This window comes from Equus asinus, chromosome 3, assembly GCF_041296235.1.
Source record: "Equus asinus isolate D_3611 breed Donkey chromosome 3, EquAss-T2T_v2, whole genome shotgun sequence".
In the NCBI taxonomy this organism is placed as follows: Eukaryota; Metazoa; Chordata; class Mammalia; order Perissodactyla; family Equidae; genus Equus; species Equus asinus.
In genome coordinates this window covers 5,637,523-5,659,516 of record NC_091792.1, presented here as the reverse complement: position 1 = coordinate 5,659,516, position 21,994 = coordinate 5,637,523, and the positions used below count along the sequence as shown (strand labels likewise).

At 52.9% G+C, this 21,994-nt stretch overlaps 1 protein-coding gene across 4 annotated transcripts; it reads left to right on the top strand.

The window, feature by feature from the left end:
* The first annotated feature begins 282 nt into the window (after positions 1-282).
* PITX2 (paired like homeodomain 2) lies at positions 283-21,719 on the top strand. 4 transcript variants are annotated; one of them, XM_070504584.1, is made up of 5 exons: positions 2,172-2,391; positions 6,169-6,224; positions 6,669-6,806; positions 17,803-18,008; positions 20,461-21,719. In XM_070504584.1, exons 2-5 carry the CDS (start codon positions 6,179-6,181, stop codon positions 21,022-21,024), a joined length of 954 nt encoding a protein of 317 aa, XP_070360685.1. In that variant the 5' UTR covers positions 2,172-2,391; positions 6,169-6,178; the 3' UTR covers positions 21,025-21,719. The 4 variants fall into 4 exon arrangements, with proteins under 4 accessions (XP_014694542.1, XP_070360685.1, XP_070360684.1 ...); XM_014839056.3 differs by lacking the exon at positions 6,669-6,806 and having other exon boundaries at positions 283-2,391; positions 20,461-21,714; XM_070504583.1 differs by lacking the exons at positions 2,172-2,391; positions 6,669-6,806 and adding an exon at positions 4,674-6,033 and having other exon boundaries at positions 20,461-21,714.
* Positions 21,720-21,994: the final 275 nt, after the last annotated feature.

Sequence of the window (21,994 nt, the reverse complement as noted above, 5' to 3'; positions counted from 1 at the left end):
CTGGGACTTGTTGAACAAATTTGCCTTTTTTTTTTTTTTTTTTTTTTTTTGGCCTCAGCCAGATTTCAGAAATCAGAGATAAAAATTTTCAGAGACAGAGGGGAAATAAAAATAAAACAGCACGTGGGCATTCTCCCCTCATTTCTCTCGCCTTAAATAAAACTGTCTTGAATTTCCACCGGGGAAAGATAGAAAGTTTGAGTTTTCACGGATGTTAGGTGGACGTTAGAAATGGCTTAAAAATGTAGATCTCTCGTCAGTTTTCTCTGTAGCTGAAGAGGCCAACTCTTTCCATAAAATGAGTCCATCTGTCGACTGTTAGCTATTTCAAAGTGAAGGGATTTAGCACTCAAAACAAATTGAGCAAGTTTGTTTGCCTGTTTTTACTGCTAACTCAAATGAATTCAAAACACGGAGTAATTCAAGAAAACACATACCATGTTCCAGACAGCCCCCAAATATGAGGAAAGCCCAGCACCTATGGGATGACCTGGGCTATTTTAACACCAGGCTCTTTATATGTATATATTTCACACAGGTCCTCCCAAAAAGTCATTATATTTTCTTAAAATTGTGAGAATTGGTATGTTGATTTAAGAAGAGCAATACAACTTTTAGAGGGAACTTAATTGTCTATTGAGGACCAAAGGGGAGGGTACTTAGTGGCAGGCCTGGCTGAGTCCTGCTCTCATGCAGGAATTAATATTGGTGGGAAAACCAAACCGGGAGCCATGGCTCTTTTCCGACACTTTCCAAAATCCTACATTAACAGGACGCCCTTGAGATTGAAAGAACTTTGCCCAATATGCCTAGCAGAAGCCTTTTCACCTGGCCTTCCAAGAGAATCATATTTATAGTCCTTCCACCCAAAGGCAAAAATATCCTGCTCGCTACCAAAATACACGGCCTCGCTGGAGTCAAGAAATCGGAAAACTAGGATTTAGAAGTAGGGCACCCTTTTCGAGTGGAAACGACCCCTCAAACTTCACATGTTCTTCGATTTTTAGGAGCAAATGTGGATTTGAGGGTAGCTTCCCTTCCCACCCCCACTCCCATCCCTTGCAATTTAATACCATGCTCGCCAGGAACCTTAACCTCGTCATTTTAAAAAATGAGATATCCGTGACCCGGGGTGAACTTGTTGAGTGTAGGTACAGCAGAGGAAATTCTAGACTCTGAGGCCGGAGCCTTGTCCAGCACAATCCCTTGGTGTACAGCGGTCGGGGCCCGGTGGGCCCACCTGCGCGCGGCCCCCGGGTGGAGCGTGCCTGGTCCCCTCGCCTTGACCTCGGGCGCCGCGTCCAGGCCGGCTGTGATGGGCCAAGCAGCCCGGCCTTCCCCGCTAACTAGTCTCGCTCGCTTACTGACTGCTGTCGCCCTCCCATCTTCTGCCCCCTCCCCTCACCCCACTTTTCCAAATTTCTCCTCAGTCATCCCCTCTCAGTCCCACTACGCCCACCTTCCCTCCAGCCTCATGTGGGGCCCTCACAGCCCCCATCCCCGCCTCGAAACTCCTCGTTTCTGTGACCTCTTCCTTCAACTCTGCAGGCCTGAAAGGTCACACGCAGGCACAGTCATACACCCCACATGCCTCGCCCCAAACAAACCCATGCATCCTGTTCTTTGTTCCAGGTCTTGGGTCACTTTCCCTGTCCCTTCCTCTCTGTCAGTCCTGGTTTGCTCCCCAGAAGTACAGTTCGGCGCCCTGGCACGCCCCCTCTGATTTATTAGAGCTCCCGGTCTGGCGCAGATTCCTCTCCCTTCGCCTCCATCCCATCCTCCCTTCTCGTCCTCTTTTCCACAGTGGGAGTGCGTGCGCCTGCCGCTCGGCGGCTCCTCTCTCAGTGCCCTGCCCGGCTCCCTCTCCTGCTTTCGCCCTTCCGGGCTCTTCCCTGGTTCCCGACTCCTCGGCCCGCCGCATCCACCCCTCTGCCCTGCCTCGCTCCCCGTGGCCCCTGCCTTGCCCCCCGCGCCCGCCTGAGCGCGGTGCTGCTCCTTGATGTCCCGCCGCGAAGCGGGGCTCGGCCGCCCGCCCGCCCGCCCGCCCGCCACTGTGCAGTGGAGTTTGGTGGAATCTCTGCTGACGTCACGTCACTCCCCACACGGAGTCGGAGCTGAGCGAAGAGAGAGGGATGAGAGCGAGGGAGGGGAGAGAGAGTGCGAGACCGAGCGAGAAAGCTGGAGAGGAGCAGAAAGAAACTGCCAGTGACGGCTAGATTCCGGAGGCCACCGCGCACCCGTGGACGCCCTCGGAACTTGGCACCCCCGGGAGCCCCGCAGTCCTCTCGGCCCGGCTTTCGGGCGCTTGCGGTGCAGCCGGCGCCTCGGCTCGCTGGAAATCTCCCCGGGAAGCGCTGGGACGCGGAGACAGCAGCTCTCTCCCGGGAGCCGGTAAGTGGAGGCCGTCTCTTCCCGCAGGGATGTGAGATAATGCGAGTTTGGAAATTTGTTCCACTTTGGGGAATCTTCACCGTAGGTGATTTGTGGCTGTTGGGGCTGCCTTTCCCCCGAGGTAACGCAGTTGGCAAACAGATCTTGCAAAGCCCTGTTCCTTTCGTCCCCAATCACAGACACTAACAATCTATGGGGTGCTGAAGTCGAGTGGGAAGCGACACCATGGCTGGCATTTAAAACGAGGTATCTTCCCTTAAATCTCGGTGCCAACACTACAGGGACAAATCCTCAGGCCGAGGATTAGCATTCTCAAGATAAAGGGCCGGGTACAAAGTTTCAGCTACTGGAAGATTAGCCCCCTTCCCATTGTTACCAATTGGAAAAAAGATTCCATTTTAACTGGCAGTTAGTGACCTCTCAGGCCCAAGCGAATTACCTGGAAGCCGGGCCTGGATGCCAAGCTCACACAATTACTTTGGATTATAAATCCTTTAAATTGATCACCATCAACTCCAATCTTGCACTTCAGGGGATACATTTTAAATGGGTGCAGGGGACAGGATAATTCCCCAGCTGTCCAATAAGAAAAAATATTATGATTCTAAATCTGAGAAATACATTTTTCTTTTTATTCCGACTTAATGCCTTTACTTTCCTAAGCAATTTAGAGATCAAACCATCATAGGGTAGTGTGATTTTTACTCTTTTTTGTGTGAATGTTATGTGTTACCAAAGTAAACTAATAGGGAAAACATTTTTACTCCTAGAAATTAAAATAATGTAAGAATTCATACATTCTGAAAGTTTTTTTGAAAAATTCATCTGATTTAGAGAGATTTCCTTTGTATTCTTTGTAGGTCATTAGTAAGAATTAAAGATGGTTTTAATATCATCTTGGAGGAAATTCAGCTAAAATTCAAGTACCAATTATGTCAAGGAAACAAAGCACTTAAGCAAAATAAATTGAGGATTTTTGTTGATGGAACATAAAATAAGCATACAAGGTTCCAGTAATCAAACTTTCCCTAAAAATTAAATAGCTAGTTCATTTACGCAATGTTTTACTTTACCTCAGCAAAACTACACTTAAATTATTCAGGTGCTTTGTTCCTCAAGTTGAGCACGTTTGTCTTCAAGTGTTCCGAAAGCATCAATATTAATTGGTTTAAAAGAAGGCTTAAACTGGTAAAATACAGAACTGTGTTAAGCAGTATTTTAATTTCCTTAAATGAACACCCACTGCAGATTAATTTACTGGCTAATCGCACCAATTTAGTTCATTTAAAACATATGTTCTCATGCTGTTTCTTTTTAAACTTTCCTTTAAAGATTTTTTTATGGAGTAACAAAGTGAATGGAAAGAGGGGAAATGTGCAAGGATTTGGAATTATTAAAATTATATTTTTCCTGCAATTTCATCTTAGGGCAATCATCAGAAATCATTTTTAAGCAAATCGTTTTATTGCTTAGGGCTGGCCTGCCTGCCGTGGCCAGGGCGGTTCAGTGTGCTCTGTTAGCTGTCTACCTCTTTTTATCGTGCTCACAATAGTAAACTCAACTTGGCCAAAACAAGAGTGCCTGGCATATACAGTCCAACCAGGACATGAACTTTGGGGGTGAGAACAACTTCCCATCAAGAAAAGTTGCGCATCTTAATTTGTGAGATTACCCATCGAAGCCAGTCCCCAAGTCCGGCAGCCAAATTTGTCTTGTCAGACTTGTCTTGACAGGGCAAGTTTAAGGATCAGTAGGTGGGAAGTGGAGGTCTCTTTTAAAAAAATTATCTTCTCCAGTTAATCAGACTCAATTCGTCTCGTAGGCCTGGTCATTATATGGAGCAAAAAAATGCAAGTCTCAGGGCTCATTTTGACTGCAAAATAAATCCCTCAGTCACAAGGACACTAGGAGGGAGCTAAGGAACATGCCTTGACCTTCTTTTCAGTGCTCAGAGCGGAGTTCTTGAAGATTTGTTTTGTATTGCTTTGTTTGGTCTTCAGCACTGAAGCTTGGGAGTTGGGCGAGAATGTGTAATAATTGACTGACTTTACCCCGAGCGACCCAATCTTTTTCTTTTGTATATTTCATTCTTTTAAAAAATAAAAATATTTGCAGTTACCATCTGCAATGCTCTGGTTACCGGCTAATAATGCAGCCAGTTCAGACGTTAAAAAAAAAAAAAAAAAGATTATCGAAATGATGATGACATGCAAATTTCCCCTGAAATTATCATAAGTAAACATTTGAAGTCTGGACTAATAAAATCCCATCTGTGTTACTTCATATCGAGTTAGTAGAAAGCTGTGATAATGAATTTTGTAATATCTCACGAACAGACATCTCAATCAGGGACTAATCCTGTGATTTTACTGCAGAATCACTAAATCTGGAGCCGCCAAACTGCGACTTCTGGGCCCCGGGGTCTGCAAGGATCGGCAGAGCCCCCGCCCGCGTCCCCGCTACCGGGTGGGGGAGCCGCCTGGCCGTCCCCACACTTGGATCCCCACGCCGCCGCGCGGGGCAGTCCCTCCTCTAGGCAGCGACCTTGGCCAGAGGCCCCCGGGGGCCGGCTCCTACCAGGAGGGGCTGAGGACTGGGGAACCGCGATTCAGGCCAGAGCCAGACCCGCAGCTCCCTGCTCCGCCTCTGCCCCTAGGCCCACGGGCCAACGCCCGCCCCCACCCCGGCCCTGGCCCGGGGCGCAGGGCGCCCGCCCGCCGCCGGCGTACCCTGGTCAGCGTGGAGCGAGGCCGGCGCCGAGATCGAAGGGCCCTTCTTTCTTTTCTTCTGTCATTAAGGCAGCCGCGGCTCTTCCACCCACCCTGGCAGAGCCCCTCACCACCCACCTCTCCCGGATTGCTTGTGGCGGAGAGGTGGGGCGCGAGTTAAACGCTTGGCTCGCTGCATTGTGGTTGGAAATTTGAAAAAGCTTTGGTTTGCCGGGGAAGAGAAGGGGGAGGAGAAGGACCCTGGGGGAGCCGTTCCCTCAGAGCCATTTCTCCGTCCTCGGCGGGCAGGAAACCCTCCGGGCACGTTTGCCCTGCTCTCCTCGGTCTCGCTCAGTCCACCTCGCTTCCCTCCTCTGCGATCTTAAATCATACTTTAGGGTAAATAAATGGCCGGCTGAAGATCTCCAGGGAAAAGTGTGGCTAAATATGGAAAAGTGGCTCCTGGTGGATGAGAGGCCCGAAGCCAGCGCGCTCCTGGAACACCCCAGGCCGAGAGCCTTGGAGTCCTTTTCGTTTCAGAATGACAGAAAATCGAGGGGAACCGCAGTCTAGGACAGAAACAAGTTGACTCTGACATTCTACTAATCTTTACTGAGCTCCAACTAACGAACAAGCACTATGCTGAATGGTGGCCTTCGCACACAGCTCCCCAAAGAGAAAGGTCCTGCCCACCACGCCCTAATCTTGCATCTGCAAAGGTTGCCTTCGTGTTCAGACTGGCTTTTCACTCCTGACACAGACACCTTTGTGAGTGATTTCACAGCCCGGGTCCCCAGAACACGGTGGCTTCAGCGGCCAAGAGCCCCTGGACCCATTCGCTGCAGCTCTGGAGAGAAACCCTCTCTCGGCAAACCTTCGGAGGTTTTGGGCAAGGGGCAAGGGTGCGGAGGAGAGTGGCAGCAGAGGCCGTCAGGTTAGAACCCGTCTGAAACGCGCCCGGAGGAGGCGCGGGCATCTGGAGTGGCGGCCGTCCGCCCCGCAGGTAGCGGCCTCCGACCCTGCGCTCGCCGGCCCGCTCCTCACAGCCCTCTTCTCTTCTGTTTTGCAGATAACGGGGGATGGAGACCAACTGCCGCAAGCTGGTGTCGGCCTGTGTGCAATTAGGTAAGACTCGCTTCTCCCGCCTAGATCCCCCGACAGGAGACCGCGCCACGCGAGGGAGGCGAGAGGGCCCCGGCCCGCGGCGAGGGGCGCTTCCCGGAGGGGCTGGCCTGGGCAGGAAGGAGACCAGACCCAGGCTGCCGGCGGCCTCGCCCCGCGGGGGCTGTGGATGGGGAGGGAGCTGCTCGGCGCGTCGCAAAGTCCCGGGCCCACTTGTCCCGGCGGGAGCCGCAGCAGGCAGGGAGGCGCGAAGGGAATACGCCGCCCTGCGCCGGATTGCCAGAGTCCGGGAGACCGGAGTGCCCTCTGCTCTTCCCCTAACTGGGTCTTTTGCTCTCTGTCCCTCTTTCTCCCCGGTCCTGCCTCCCCCGTCCCCGCCCCTGCTCCTTTCCGCGGCGGTCCGGGGCCGCTCCGTCCCCGCACGTGCGGCGGGCGCGGGCCCCCCAGGCGTGCAGCCGGCCGCCGTTGAATGCCTCTTCTCCAAAGACTCCGAAATCAAAAAGGTCGAGTTCACCGACTCTCCCGAGAGCCGGAAAGAGGGGGCCAGCAGCAAGCTCTTCCCGCTGCAGCATCCCGGCGCCAATGGTAAGGCCGGGAGCGGAGCGCAGGCCGCGCGCCTCCCGCCCGCCTCCCGCCTGTAGGCCTCGGCTCAGGAGCGCGCAGGCGAGGCCCCAGACGGGGCCGCGCCTGCTCCTTGAACTTAGACACTCGGCCTCTGGGTGGCACGGGAAGAAGCCGTCCCGGGGACGTTCATTCCTTTCCCCAAATTATACAGCACGCCTGAGACCCAACACCTCTCCCTCTGCCTCTCGCTCTTTCTCGCTCTCCCGGTGTGGCCTGATCGCCTACGCACACCCCAACCTACCTCGGTGCCTCTGGCTGGCGTGGAAAAGTGGTCCAACAGCGACCTCTGTCGCTCGCCGCGTCCCTCTGCGTGCAGGACCGCCAAAGGCGCGCGCGGCCGCGGCAGCTGCCAGTCGCGCCCCGCCCAGGCCTGTGGGTGCGGGGTGTACCGCGGAAGGCGAGCGCGGCGGACTGGTGGCGGCGAAGGTTCGCCGGGCACGGGAGGCGGAGGAGCTGCCAGCAGCCCGCAGAGCCTGAGGGCAGCACTGTGCGCAGCAGCCGAGGGTGGAATGGCGTGTGTGCCCCTGTCGACGCGAACCTACCTGTTGTGCTGGTTGCAGGGCCGTGGGTTTTGGCCATGTCGTTGCTTGATTGGCTGGTTTCAATCTGGACGAGTCAAGGGACATTGCTGCTCAAAGTCTGCAGGATGTGTAAAAGTTAAAACGTGTCCAACCCATTGCTCAGGCCTTTGCTGAATTGAAAGGTCCTTCAGTAGTGTGTGTGTGTGTGTGTGTGTGCGCGCGCGCGCGCGCGTGTGTAGGGATGAAGGAACAAGCTTTCCCTTAGAATCCATGAAAAAACTCAAATTTACTGTCCCTTCGATCTCCGGGTTTTCCAGGTGCCTTAATAAACAAGTACCGGCCTTAGGAGGTTGTTGACGTTTGATAGCGGGAGGAGATAGATAAAGCCCCCCACAGCCCTCGGCCCCTAACCCTCTCTTTCCGGATTAAAGTGTAAGGATACAAACGTCCTGTGTGCTGGAGGGGGGCGAATTGGGGACCCCTCCAGGTAAATAAACGGTATTACTAAGAAGAAAACAAAGGCTTTGCATTCGGCCTTCCCGGCGAATCTGAGAGAAAAGCATCGTTTGTTGAAACGTCTAAAGTGGTCTGAGGCAGACCGGCTTCGACACTACACAGGACCGCGAGTCCTCCTGCTGGGTCAGTTAAACGCTCACTTGTCCCGGATTAACCCCATGGGGTTAAATAGGGCCATGCAGAGATAACGTCGGGTGATTTCTGTCATTAAGACTGTGTTAAATTCTTCTTCTGTTTGATAATCGGTCGTAAAAATAAATTATTAGACCGGAGTATGTTTGGGATATGGTTAAAAATCAAGAGCAGCAGTGACTCCTGCGGAACACGCTTTGTGCGGGTTCAGCCCCGGCTCCAGCCAGACTAGGGGAGCTCCCCGATCGCGCTTCGCACGGGGCGGGCTGGCCGCCGCCGGCAAGGCTGACAGTTCTCGCTGGCAGCTGGAGAGATGCAAAATGTCTCCGCCTACCCCTGCCCCCACCCGGGGTTCCTTGACCCCGGGAATGGTGTTTGAGGACAGGTGGCCTCCGTGCGAGCTGGCGAGGTGGGCCTCCTTCGAGGAGAGGCCTGAGGTGGGCTGGGCCCTAGCGCGTGGGCAAGAAGCGGTGGAGAGGCAGGGAGTCCTGTCTGCTCCTGTCGCAGTCCGGACAGGCGCCCCTGGGCGTTCGCCTTGATAATTAGCAAATAAATAAAGAGCTAGAGATAATGAACGATTGTTTTCTTAACTATTACTTTCAGGCCGGGATTATTTTAGCGCACGTGAAAGGCTCTTCCCCTCCGCCGCCAATAGCCTGTTTTCTACCTTTTGGACCGAAGAAGAAAATTGCTGCCCAAACATGTTTAATGCCATTAATTAAGAAGAGGCATGTGATAGGAAGAAATGCTGAAGATCTAGATTTTGTTGACTTTTAGGGATCTGGTAGACCCAAAATGTCAAATATGAGTGGGCAAAGCTATAGACTCGCTGAAAGAAGTCTGCTGGAGTCTCCTTTACTGAATATAAGTAAATTTAACGTGTGGAATATGCAAATTCCTGGCCACAGCCTACTTTTAAAAGAAAGAGATTTTTTTAAATAGTTACTTGCTTTTAAAAAGAAAACATGTTTACAGTGACATACGATTTTCAAAAAAGGACCATGATATTCGATTATTGGCACTACCCTCTCTTAGCCCCCCGAAAACACGGTGTCCGGGCTGAAGACTGAGAACGGTCTCTGAGCGGGCAGGGGCGAGCCTTGGGAGACCTGCGCTCTGCCTCCCTTCCGGAATACCCACTGGGCTCACCCAGCCTGGCTGGAACCGAAATGGGCTAGGGCCGGCGGTCGCCTGGAGACGCCTACGGCCAGGGGTTTGAGAGAGGGTGGAGAGAGGAACGGCTAGGCATTGCAAACGGGTGGAAGAAGAGTTAGCAAGTTGAGAAAGAAAGGGAGGAGGTCCCCTGAGAACATTCCCCTTGAACGGAGGCCCCTGGCTTTTCCTTACTTTGGATGTCCCCAAAGGAGCCTCCGTTTTGCAGAATTCAAAAAATGGTCTTGACTTTCAGGACTGATCCTCCCCTGGCAGTAAGCCTTTAAGATTCGAGGCGTTGGCTCTGAATTCCGGGGTGAAATCGGCCTGAGCTGCTGTCCAGTGGTGCCCGATCTGGCCTGAGCGACCAGACCTGGGGCGGGCACCTCCGCCAGGCCTCCCCCAGCAACGCCATTAATTTTTAAATAGCTTTGTCAACGTGAATGGGCTGAAAGTGTTCGACCAAGGTCCCTGGTGTGCACAGATTTCCTTTTCTTGGGAGGGGCACTCCACGGCCCCTTGCGATGCCCCCAGTGCTACACACGACACACGGCCTCCACGCGGCAGTCGCTCGGGCCGGGTCTTCGTCACAGGACCCGGGCTAAACCTGACGCCTCGGCGGTCTCAGACCCCTCGCTCTTTCAATCAGCAAATGTTTACCGAGCACTGTGTGGATTCCTAATATATCCTCTGGAAGCAAATAATCCGGTTTCCCTCTGCCCTAAAAAGCGACTTTCGGGCCGAAGAGGACACCGGCAGAGCGGCCCAGGCGTCTCTGGCGACCTCCACCCGGGCTGCGGGGGCAGCGCTGGGCCGGCGCTGTGGGCCGGAGGGCACGTTGGAGAGGGTGGGGCGCTCTCCGTGCGCAGGCGGGGGACGCGGGCCTGCGGGGGGCGCGGGGTCCGAGGACCAGGCAAAGGGGGAGGGGAGCTGACTACGGAGGAGTTTCCGTGTTCTTTCTTGCCCCTACCCCCGCCAAATCTTCAGCTTATTGGCAGAAACGGCCTCTCTGTTTTGTGGCATTTTCCCCAACCCTGGGCATTGCACCAGTGGCCCCAGGCAGGCCATCCCTGCGGTCCCCGCCTGCAGAGCTGCAGAGGCGGTCCTGCAGGTCGCGGGCCTCGTGCTGCCGGCGCGCGCTCGGAGTTTCCCGAGGCCGGTTGGGCTGTGATGCGACACCGCCCGCTGTTAATATATGCGGCGGTCGTTAGGGCGGCTCCGGGGAAAAGGGAATGTATAACGAAAGCTTATTCGTGAGCAGGAATATACTAATGGAACAATCTGATGTCTTCTTAATCCTATGTAAAAAGCTTTGTCGTCTTCCTAATATTGACTGAATGGGTAATTAATGGCTCTTCATCTAGGCGAATACCCTGTAATCCAAAGATAGGCAAAAGACAACAAGCCCGAGGTAGAAGACAAAAGGCCCAACTGCGCCCCCCTGCCCCGCCACCAGGGTCTCCAAATGGGAACGTTTCCTCTCAGGAGAGCAAGGCAGGAGTGGAAGCACACACGGACCTTTCCCGGGCTAGACTTAGCCACGGACCCTGGCGCCTAGCTCAGGTCTCCTCCACCCCGTCTTCCTCCCATCGGTCCTTCTCTCTGCGTTTCTTTCTTCTCAACCCCTCCAGGAAGTCCCCCTCTCAGCCGCCCCCGCCCCGTGGCCCTAACCAGCACCTTTTCGTCCAAAGCCCCCATCTTTCATTTGGGGAAGTGGTTTATGGCGGACCAACACATAAGGTGCTTAAAAGGCTCTGTCAAAGGCTCAGCTCCTTTCTGATCCAGGTGCAGACTCCTTTTACAACCCAAGACAGAGAGCCTGCAGGAGCAAGGTAGCTGGAAGGGGAGGGACGAAATTATTAGGAGAGAGAGCACACAAAATTGTGCCTATGTGTTGAAGACCGATCGGGAGTGACGGAGTCGTTGCGCGGATCTGACACGAAGAGTGCCCAAGATTCTCCTAGCGTGTTTTTAAACAGGCTGACATTTTAATTTAAACCTTTAGAAGTAATATATTACTTGGGTTACTACAATGAGGTGGGTTTCTTTCTTTTCTTCTTCTTCTTCTTCTTTTTTTTTTTGGTCAGCTGACAGCTTTTAAAATATTATTTCGCTAGGGAAATAAAAGCTTCATCTCAGATTATAGGTGGGTATTTTTGGATTTATGTGATTTATGGTCACCATGACAACTAATGCTGAATGTTAGCCACCAGCATGTCTGGGAGAGGGAAGACAGAAAGAAGGGAGAGCAAGAGAAATAGAAAAGGGAGACGGACATGGGCTGGAGAGGAAGAAATAGAAGAGCGTTTTAATCCAATTGTTGGGTGTTTTGTTTTAAGTGACTTTAGTCAGTCTCTTCCCACTTTTCTCTCTCTGGACGTGGATACTGCTGTTTATCTCATTCTCATTTCTCTCTTTCTTTCTCTCTCTCTTTCCCCTACACCCAACACGCACTTATATCATTCTCTTTATTTTACTTAACACGACGAGTTGCGTTCCAAGATTAAATGAGCACCTGAGAAACCTGTAGCGTTAGCATGCTAATGAAAAGAGACATTACAGCCTGTGGGTCTAGCGATTTCGACAGCCCCCTCCTCCTCGCCTCCTCTAATCCTTCGCCCTTCTCTTCACCTGCCCGTGGGAGCTGGGTATCTCCCCCGCCACTCGACCCCCCTTCCCCAGCCAGTTACCCCAAACCTCAAGTGGTTGAGTGTGTGGGACAGAAATATGGGTACCATTTGCAGGGATCCAGAGAGGATGGGTGCTGAGCAGTACATCTACAGACATCTGATTCAGAAAAGAATCCGCCCCTTTTTACAAAGTAGCACTTGTTTATTCCACTTAGGGAATGGTGGGAAAAATCAGCCACAGGGAAGCCGTTAATTTCTGGGTGCTTCGGCTTCATGGCTAGGGTGATGGAGCCGCAAGGGGGCCCTTTCCAGCTTGATTTGTGTGAAGAGAAAAGCCTGGCAGAGGAAGGCGGGGAGGAAAGGCCACCTCTTGGGCAGGGTGCAAGGTCTCCCTCTGACCTCTGCGCCTTACACCCACACGCGCACACACTCACGCCTGTCACGTGTCTCCGAGCTGAATCCGGGCGGCCTCGACCTTGAGCTAGCCTGGACCGGAGCAAGACTCCCATCCCTCTAAGGCCTGACAGCCCACGGAGACATCTAACTGAGCCATCTTCCAGGTGAGCTTTGAGGACAGATGTTTTCCAGAAGTCGTGGATCGCTTGATTGGGTCCCAGTCCACACCCGGGCCGCCGCAACCGCGAGTTTGGCCGCGCAGTCCAACCAATCTCGCCGAGATGGCCAGAGGGGCTTCGCGCAACTAACACTAAGGAGTGTGAAATTGAATAAGACTTTAAGACTGGTAATCGGTGGAAATACCAGCTCGAAACACGCCTGACCCCGTGTGTCACGCATTTCCCTCCTCAAGGGTCTTTCATTGAAAGAATAAGCAAGAAAACCCAATTGAGAGGATCACTGGTGTCTTCGGACTGGACAACCCAAACTGGCGCTGGGCTTCATTTCCTCCCCCCACGAAGCCCTGCAGCCCCTTCAGCTTCCCTGAACCGACCACGATGACTTTTTCCGGAGTGAAAATTTCTGTGATGGAGGCTGAAGTCACAGTAATTCTACAACGAAAGAGTGTATGGGTATGTGGGGGGGACGGGAAGGTGACCGTAGTGCTGACCCCACAAAATACATGAGATTTCTTTACTTCCAACTCCTTCCTTGTCAGTACTTTCTATACCTGTGCACCCACAAGTTTTTTTGTAGATTAAATCTCCAAAATTGCCCACCACCGCAATTTCATTGAAAAGTGTTTCTCATCTCCCCACTACACACTTGCTTTTCCCCATGTAGACTTTTTATGTTAGTGTCCTCCTACCACCTGTGGAGTGAACCCAGTTGGGCCTGGGCAGGGTGTCACTCAATCTCACAGTGTGTGAAGTCATTAGTTGATTAGAAAAGAGTGGGACTCTGGCTGGAAAGATGCAAAGAAATGCCTCACTGGCTCAGTTGTTTAGAGAGTTGGTGGTGGGGAGGATATATTCTGGATGTGTCTATCTACAGATAGATGAGAGAGAGAGAGAGAGAGAGGGAGATACGGTTTTGTTTTTACTTTGGTTCTCCAGATAATTGTCTTTATTCTCCACTTGGCTTTGCAATGGATCGACTCAATTTAAGATTCCTTGTCTTTCTAGCCTTTTAGGCTGCCTGAAGATGACCAGCACCTCCAACATCTCCCACACTTTAGCTCTATGGGAAGCTGTCACTTGTCCTTGGGTTTTTCACTCACTTTGGAGGCTGGGTTAGGTCCTCCATAGAGGGTATTTGCCATAATGAAAGTTCTGTTAGTCTAGCAGAGCCACGAGCTTAAACCAAAATTCTGTGGGTTTAATGAGAGATGGGCTTAAAAATCTGTATGGCTCTGTGGAGCTTCTCAGCTCTCCCTAGCAAGAGTTTTGAAACCCTGAGCCACCATCAAAAATTGCAGCTCTGGAGTTTGAACCTTGAAGAAACAAGGAAAAAGGTACGCTCACTATGGTGAAGCACTCATTCCTTGCTGTGATGGAGTTTCTTCCTGAAATGCGGCTTTAAGAGTTTGGTATTGTGGGGATCGAAGCTATGCTGAGGTTTAAAAGGAGAAGCTGGAATATGATTAGTAAACACATTGGGCAGAAAAGAGCTGGATTCATATTGACTTCGTTATAGGTCATTGGCTGGCAGTGCAATGGGAGGAAATATTTACTTTACACATATACTTTATGATCTTGGGCGAATTAAAGGAAATTCAATAAGAAAACAGCTAGAAATATTTAAAACCCTTATTTAAGAGACTTAAGCAAATTAGAGTCTTATCAGATTAAAAACCACTACAAATGTAAGAGCATTGTCTTCGGTGAAACACTGTGGGGTCTGAGACGAAGCTTCTCAGCCAAATCTCAGGGATAAAATGCGTCATTTAAGCACTAGATAATGAGCAGAATGTAAATTAATTTAACCTTCTTTACCAACAGGCTGCTGGTGTAATATGTATAATTTAGTGATAAGATTGCAGGACCTAATATAGCTGGATGTGTGAGCCTCAGCTAATGCAGACCTGTCTCATGGGGACGTGTTCTGCTCTGAGCAGGTGTGTGTAAGTGTGGAATGGGGTAAAGTCGAATAAAAGGTCAAAAACAGTGATACCGATTTAAAGCTTACTACAAAGAAAGTTTCCCTTCATAGCTAAATTCTTCTTAAAGTGGGGTGACACTTGTGGGGAAAGACTGAAGAACAAGTCTCATTTGGTTCCTTGCTCTGCTCTCAAGCATGTCTAAAATGGGGGAGGAGTTGTAGATAGGATTTGGGGGGGAGAGAGCAGGGCAAAGGAGAGACACATAGGTTACAAACATATCTGTGGTCAGCTTCAACCACCCTGCCCCAGACTGAATGTTTCCCAATCTTGTGAACAAGGACAAGGAGGGGGTTTTCTGAAGACACCTCATACTGGCGTTGCAAATCATTGACTGTAATGTCAAACAAGTACACATTGAGGGATGATAACACTAACTCCACAATAAAGCCATCGCCAATGCAGAAACCCGGCGGAGATTAGTTTGTGCTCCCTGGCTGACCTAAGCTGGAGGACAAAGGACTTTCAAGACTTATTTTGGATATGTTTGAACTTCTTTCTTTAATTTCTTTGGAAACTAAATTTCTTTGGAAATAGCGCTGTAAAGAGTTGCATGTCCCCAAAGGTGGTTTCTCCTTGTTTCCTATAAATGCACAAGGCTTTGCATTTCCTAGCTGCCTGCTCTCCTAGGCTTTGCTCTTCCTGCACACCCTGCCCGCTTGGACTTTAATGATTCGAGACAGCCTTGAGCTCCCTAGGACAAGAAAATGACTTAAAAATTATCCTTGAAATTGGTTATTTGGCAACACTCTTAATTGTATGGAAATTCATTAAAGCATATTTTATATATAATTAGCTCAAGGTTGTTGATTCTACAGGCTTTATGGATTTGAATCTGATTGATAATAAAGTAAACAAGAGAGTCGAATTTAAAGCGTGGCTCTCCCTCGGGTTAGGATGAGCTTAATACAGAGTACAAGGAATTTGAAAGATCTAGGATATGTGTCTTAATCAATGTTAAGTAGAATGTATAAGCTTTCAGCATTTTGAAAATGCTGGGTTAGGGTTTCTATTCTATTGCGTATTTTCTGTCTGGGGACTAATAAGCATTACAGAGAACGTGATCTGAGGCGACTTTTTATTCTTGTATAAATCCAGAGTGAACCACCAAACAGTTGTTCGTTTAAAGTCAAGGTAATTTTCTTTTGACGGACCCATTTGCTTCTCAATTTCTAATTTATTAGCCTGCCTTCTCGGGGCTCTGTCTTCTTTGCAATTAAAGTAAAGCTTCTTCAGATTAGCGCTGCGTTCACTTGACAGGCTGTTTGGAAAATTTAAGATCGGAGAGGTGATTTGTTGGTGTTTTTTAGATGTTCTGGTTTTAAGTAGCACGTCTCCTTTCCATACAGGGGGAGAAAAACACCTCTCAATTGGAAATGGATGTAGTGAGACACAAGCGGGGGGGGGGGAGTGAGGGGGGTGGGGGGTGTTGATTCTTGTACCTTTTAGCCCTCGACCTTTCCTCTCTCCTTTCTGCCGAACCTTTCACTCCCAGCCTCATCTTTCCACCTCCCAGCCCGAACTAAAAGCCGGATCGTCTTTGGCCCGGCTGGAGCAGAATTCCCGGGAGCTGGCCGGGTAGACTCAGTAGGCGCCCCGAGGTATAGCCCGGCCCCGCAGCGCTGATAGGTGCAGACGGGACTGTCTCTCCGCCGCCGCTCGGGGCCTCCTGATTGGTGCCGAGCTACGCCACTCCCGCCCGGCGGAGGGTGAGGGCGGAGGCGGAGGCGGGGAGGGCCGGGGCGGGCCGCGGCCGAGTGACGTCTCGGCACCAGGAAGCCCGCCTCTGGTTTTAAGATGTTGGGCCAACAGGGAAGCGCGGAGCCGCAGAGCTGGTCCGTCGCTCGCCCGGGTGCCAGGAGCTGAGCTGCGGCGAGGCCCGGCCGGAGCTCGACGGCCCGAGGGCTGCGCGTGTGCGCGCCGCGGAGGGGGCGACCCGAGGCCCGCGCCGCCGCCGCCGCCGCCGCGGGGGATCTAATATCAGCTACCTGTCCCTGTCACTCTTGACACTTCGCTGTCAGGGCTGCGGCGCGGGGGGCGGGCAGACGCGGTCGGCGTTAGCTTTCCTCATTGGAGGGGTACGTGGGGAGGGAGGGAGGGAAGAAAGGGGTCTTTGCCCACTCTTGTTTCGCTTCGGAGCTTGGAAATCTGCTCCCCAAAGACGCTCGGCGCTGTGCCTTCCTGCCCACATCCCCATGTCTCCGTTCGCCCGCTGACTCTCGGCCGCCGGACCCTTTCGCTCGAGCCTTCCGAAGGAGACTGGGCCCGCTCGGCTGCAGGACCCGGCAGGGGTTGTGTCCCTGGCTCTGCCCGCGGCGGCCACGGCGGCGACACTCCGCGCCTAGAGCGCAACGCGGAGCAGGCGGCGGGGTTCGGCGGGGCGGCAGCTGGGGCCTCGCAGGGCGGCGCGCTCCTTCGTCCATGAGCTGCATGAAAGGCCCGCTGCACTTGGAGCACCGAGCCGCAGGGACCAAGCTGTCGGCTGCCTCCTCGTCCTCCTCCTGTCACCATCCCCAGCCGCTGGCTATGGCTTCGGTCCTGGCTCCCGGTCAGACACGCTCGCTGGACTCTTCCAAGCACAGGCTGGAGGTGCACACCATCTCAGACACCTCCAGCCCCGAGGCCGCAGGTAAGGCGCCGCCGGCCCGTGGATACCCCCGCCCCGCCGCCTCGCGCCGCTCGACCCTCCTGGCCCCCAAGGAAGTCGGCCCCTCCTCGGGGAGGCGTGGTGGGAGTGGTCGTCCAGCTCTCTCCCCGCAGAACTTCCGGAGCCAGGGTCCCTTACGCTCTACCTCAACCGCTGGCTGGGATGGCGCAGACGGCGTGGGCCATTCTTCGGCCCTCCCTATTCCTACCCTGGCCTCCCTTCTGTTTCCTGGATCACAAAAATCCGAGCATCTCCATTCAGGGACGTTCAGAGGCCACCCCCCTATCCCCCACCCGGTCCTTGGTCTCTTCTTGGTTTTCAGCTCCCGAGAAGCTCCGCTTGTTAGAAAAATATTTCTAAAACTACGCCTCAGAAAAAGAGGTGGTTTTTCTAAAGGGCGGAGGAACTTGGGTGCTTAACCGAACCCCGAAGTCCACCTTTTCTAGCCTTGCGACACCGCATCGAAATCTGAGTTTTCTTCCCGGGGCGCTGCAAAACGCGCGCGCGTGTGTGTCCCCAGAGATTTGGCGTGTCTGCGCAGAGGCGTGTAAATATCCTTGAAAGCACAGGCTATAAAAATGAGCGTGCCGTCGCAGTGAGATAAACATGTAAATAACGCGTGCGGCTCCGGGGGAGGGGGAGACGGGGCGCGCACACCCACGCTGCCGGCTGCGAGCCCCGCGCCGCCGCTCGCTCTCCCCAGGCACAGGCGCCCTGCTCGTCCCGGCCTGCGCCGCGGGTCCGGTTGGAACTCCGGGTTGCAGGTGGGCACGCTGATCGGAATCTTGGTGTGTTTCGTTTTCAGAGAAAGAGAAGAGCCAGCAGGGAAAGAATGAGGACGTGGGCGCCGAAGACCCGTCCAAGAAGAAGCGGCAACGGCGGCAGCGAACTCACTTCACCAGCCAGCAGCTGCAGGAACTGGAGGCCACTTTCCAGAGGAACCGCTACCCGGACATGTCCACGCGCGAAGAAATCGCCGTGTGGACCAACCTTACGGAAGCCCGAGTCCGGGTAGGAGCCGGCACGGAGCCTGAGGGGGCTACAGGGGGGTGGTGTAGAGATGCAGGCTTGCAGCGCAGGAGGAGTGTGGAAGGCAGCGCCGGCCCAGAGGGCGCGGGCGGGTGTCTTAGCGCAGGCAGGCGGCCTCCCGGCGGCCCCGGTTGCGAGGTTACAGCTCCCCCTTCCGAGGCCGGCCGTGGGCCTGGCGCAAGCGCCCGGAGCGGCACCGCTCCCGGCCCCGCCGCCCGGCGCCCTCCCCAACTGGGCCGCGTGGCATTCCCCTGCGCAGGGCATTGTGTTCCCGGCTTGCAGTCGCCAGACGAGCGCTAATAAAATCCCTACCAGGCCAGAAACCGAGAACAGGCTCCAACCTGTGCGCCTTAACAAGGAAAACCCGCCAGAGACATGCAAGGGTTGGCCTTCCCTGAGAAGCTTTCGCGCCCGTCCTGGCCCGGCCTTTTCTCTACTCGTCTCCTCCTCCTCACACCGGCTTTGTGGATTGTCGGCCATTCAGGTCTCTCCCACACCCTACCCCCTGATTTTGTGATCTCTGGAAGCAATTTTAATACACACTACTGTCTTCCTAGTCCTCTTAGAAGGAAAAAGAAAAAAGACTTTTCGGTTTGGTTTATCTTTTCTCAGGAGATTCTTATACCCTTCCTCCCAATTATAATAGTTTTATCAAAGAAAGAGCTTACCTTTGTAGCCAATCTGTGCTCTATGCATTAGCAAAAATGAACTTAATTACCCAGGAGCAACATCCTGGTTTGTGCTAGTCAGTGGAAACTCCAAGTTTGTTAGGATTCTGCAAGCCGAAAACACACACAGCAGGATCCAGAGGCCTTGCTGTAGAAAAACAAATGCTCTGGATAGAAAAATAGAGCTCCTAGTTAGAGCAGAGAAAGCACAAAGAAGAAAACAGTGTGTAACAATAATGATGAAAAAGAACAAAGACCAAAATGCCCTTCCAAAGCAGAGGGAAGGAAGGCACTCTCTGGCATTTGTGTAGAGTATGAGGCTATGCTGGTGGATAAAAGAGCCGGGATGAAGTAGGAGATGGTTTTAGTTTAACTGCTCAGAGCTAACGCTCCGGCTCGGGCCCCGTAGTTTTGCGCAAGGTCAGCCTTTCATTAGCTCTCCTGCGGGTCGGGAACCGGCCTCGCACGTACTCTTCTTGCCTGGCCAAAGTTTAGACGGCCTAAGGGAGAAATGGCAAGTAATGAAAATAACGCAATCTGTGGGTTCCCTGGAATCCTTTGGAATAGCCCTCCGCCACCCCTCCGGCTTCTCCGAAGTCCCTCCAAAGTCCCCGCCGCCGCCGCCGCCGCCGCGCTGGGCTCTCGCTCCCTCCCACTGGCTGCCTCCTTCCAGGCCCGCTGCTTCTCCAGCCAAGTGGGAGTGAGGCGTGCTTTTTATAGTAGTCGGGTACAAAGACGCAGGGGGATAAAAAGGAAATGGAGAATGAAAGGGAAAAGGCAAAAAGCGGATTAGGCGGCTGGGTCCGGCTGAGATGTGTAATGTGAAACATCACCGGAGTCAGCTCGGAAATCTCGGGCCAGGCTTCTCTCCAATACACAAAAGCCGCCGTCTGGGGCGACCGGCGGCCCGATGTGGATTGAGAGCGGGGTTGTGGCGGGGCCACCGGCCGCGGGTGGGGGCTGGCCGGGCTGGGCGGTTGCCTGCAAAGCCTAGCAACCGGCCTGGGCCCGGGCGGAGCAGCGCCGGGCGCGGGCCTGGGGTGGACGGAGACGGGGAAGGAGCGGCGCGAAGGGAGGAGGCTGCAGAGCGACCGGTTCAGGGTTCCTGGAGATTTACGTGCCAAGCTGGTGGATTTAATGAGCTGTTGGGGAGGTGGTCTCTTGCTTTTTATTTGGTTATTTCGCTGGGCGAGGAAGGGGGTCGCGGCCCCGGCGCCTGTTGAGGGCGCATCTTCCATGGAGTGGGGGGCGACAGTGGAGGTCTGAGAAGGGAGGGAGGAGCTGTTGGGAGACAGCGGGCCCCTGGTGCCCTCTCAGCCCCTTAGTCCTCATCCCTGAGTCTGTGGCTTTGGAGTGGAAGCAGGTTTGCAAGGCGGCCGAGGAAGGGTGGGGAAAGTCCGCTGCCCCGCGTTTATTTTGCAGTAAGTGTTTTTGGACCCCGGGAAGGGCCTGGGTTAGTAAACAAGCCGCCCGCAGGCCGCCAGCCGTTGGGCTGGGGTTTGTGGCGCAGCTCCGAGCCCGGGCGCCCAGGCCTGAGCCGGCCAGGCCTCCCTCGCCTGGTGGGGACTCCGGGCTGGGGACTGCGTGCGGGCTCCGGCAGCGCGGGGCGCCGGGCGGTGGGAGGTGGGGACAGTTGTGGCGGCGAGGGTGTGCGTGTGTGTGTGTGTGTGTCAGAGAGAGAAGGGTGGCCTCTGGTGCTTTCCAGGATCAAGGTTTTGCTAATCTGATCTGTGGCTTTCGTTTGCTTCCTTGCTCGCCACCCCTAGGTTTGGTTCAAGAATCGCCGCGCCAAATGGAGAAAGCGGGAGCGCAACCAGCAGGCCGAGCTCTGCAAGAACGGCTTTGGGCCGCAGTTCAACGGGCTGATGCAACCCTACGACGACATGTACCCGGGCTATTCGTACAACAACTGGGCCGCCAAGGGCCTCACGTCGGCCTCCCTGTCCACCAAGAGCTTCCCTTTCTTCAACTCTATGAACGTCAACCCCCTGTCGTCGCAGAGCATGTTCTCCCCGCCCAACTCCATCTCGTCCATGAGCATGTCCTCCAGCATGGTGCCCTCAGCGGTCACCGGCGTCCCGGGCTCCAGCCTCAACAGCCTGAATAACTTGAACAACCTGAGCAGCCCGTCGCTGAATTCCGCGGTGCCGACGCCCGCCTGTCCTTACGCGCCGCCGACTCCACCGTACGTTTATAGGGACACGTGTAACTCGAGCCTGGCCAGCCTGAGACTGAAAGCCAAGCAGCACTCCAGCTTCGGCTACGCCAGCGTGCAGAACCCGGCGTCCAACCTGAGCGCTTGCCAGTACGCGGTGGACCGGCCTGTGTGAGGCGCCCGCGGCGCTGGGATCCTGGGACCGTGCGGGATGGGGCCGCTGCCCTTGAAAGACTGAGAATGACGCTAGAAGGTCGTGGGCACTAAAGAAAGGGGGAGAAAGAGAAGCTATAGAGAGAAAAAGGAAACCACTGAATTAAAGAGAGCGCTCCTTTGATTTCAAAGGAATTTCCTCAGTGTCTGACATCTTTCACTAAAAGTATTTCCAGCAGTTGCAAGGACACACACAAATGTTTGACTGGATATGACATTTTAACATTACTATAAGCTTGTTATTTTTTAAGTTTAGCATTGTTAACATTAAAATGACTGAAAGGATGTATATATATCGAAATGTCAAATTAATTTTATAAAAAGCAGTTGTTAGTAATATCACAACAGTGTTTTTAAAGGTTAGGCTTTAAAATAAAGCATGTTATACAGAAGCGATTAGGATTTTTCGCTTGCGAGCAAAGGAATGTATATACTAAATGCCACACTGTATGTTTCTAACATATTATTATTATAAAAAATGTGTGAATATCAGTTTTAGAATAGTTTCTCTGGTGGATGCAATGATGTTTCTGAAACTGCTATGTACAACCTACCCTGTGTATAACATTTCGTACAATATTATTGTTTTACTTTTCAGCAAATATGAAAAAATGTGTTTTATTTCATGGGAGTAAAATATACTGCATACAAATCGGTCTGGATTCTTTCTGCCCTCCTCTGTCGCCTGGCCAGGGTTTCTCAGGCACTACCTCCTAAACAAACCAGTTTCCTCTGCCTGCCTAGTTAAATACACAAGGCAGCAGTACTTATTTAAATTTGGTAGAAATAAATTATAGTCATTCATCAGAAACTAAAAAGAAAAAAAAAGACACTGCCAGAAAAAAAAGGTTGCAAAGTCTGGTCTTGTCTCCCAGATTTTTCTTTGGCTTAACCCCAGAGGATTCCATTATTGCTAGCAAATCATATAAGAG

Excerpts from the sequence above, each read along its gene's own strand:
- PITX2 (XM_014839055.3), top strand. The coding sequence starts at position 16,772 with ATGAGCTGCATGAAAGGCCCGCTGCACTTGGAGCACCGAGCCGCAGGG. Across the intron at positions 16,980-17,802 it reads CTCCAGCCCCGAGGCCGCAG|AGAAAGAGAAGAGCCAGCAG; the intron begins GTAAGGCGCCGC and ends TTTCGTTTTCAG. Across the intron at positions 18,009-20,460 it reads TTACGGAAGCCCGAGTCCGG|GTTTGGTTCAAGAATCGCCG; the intron begins GTAGGAGCCGGC and ends CGCCACCCCTAG.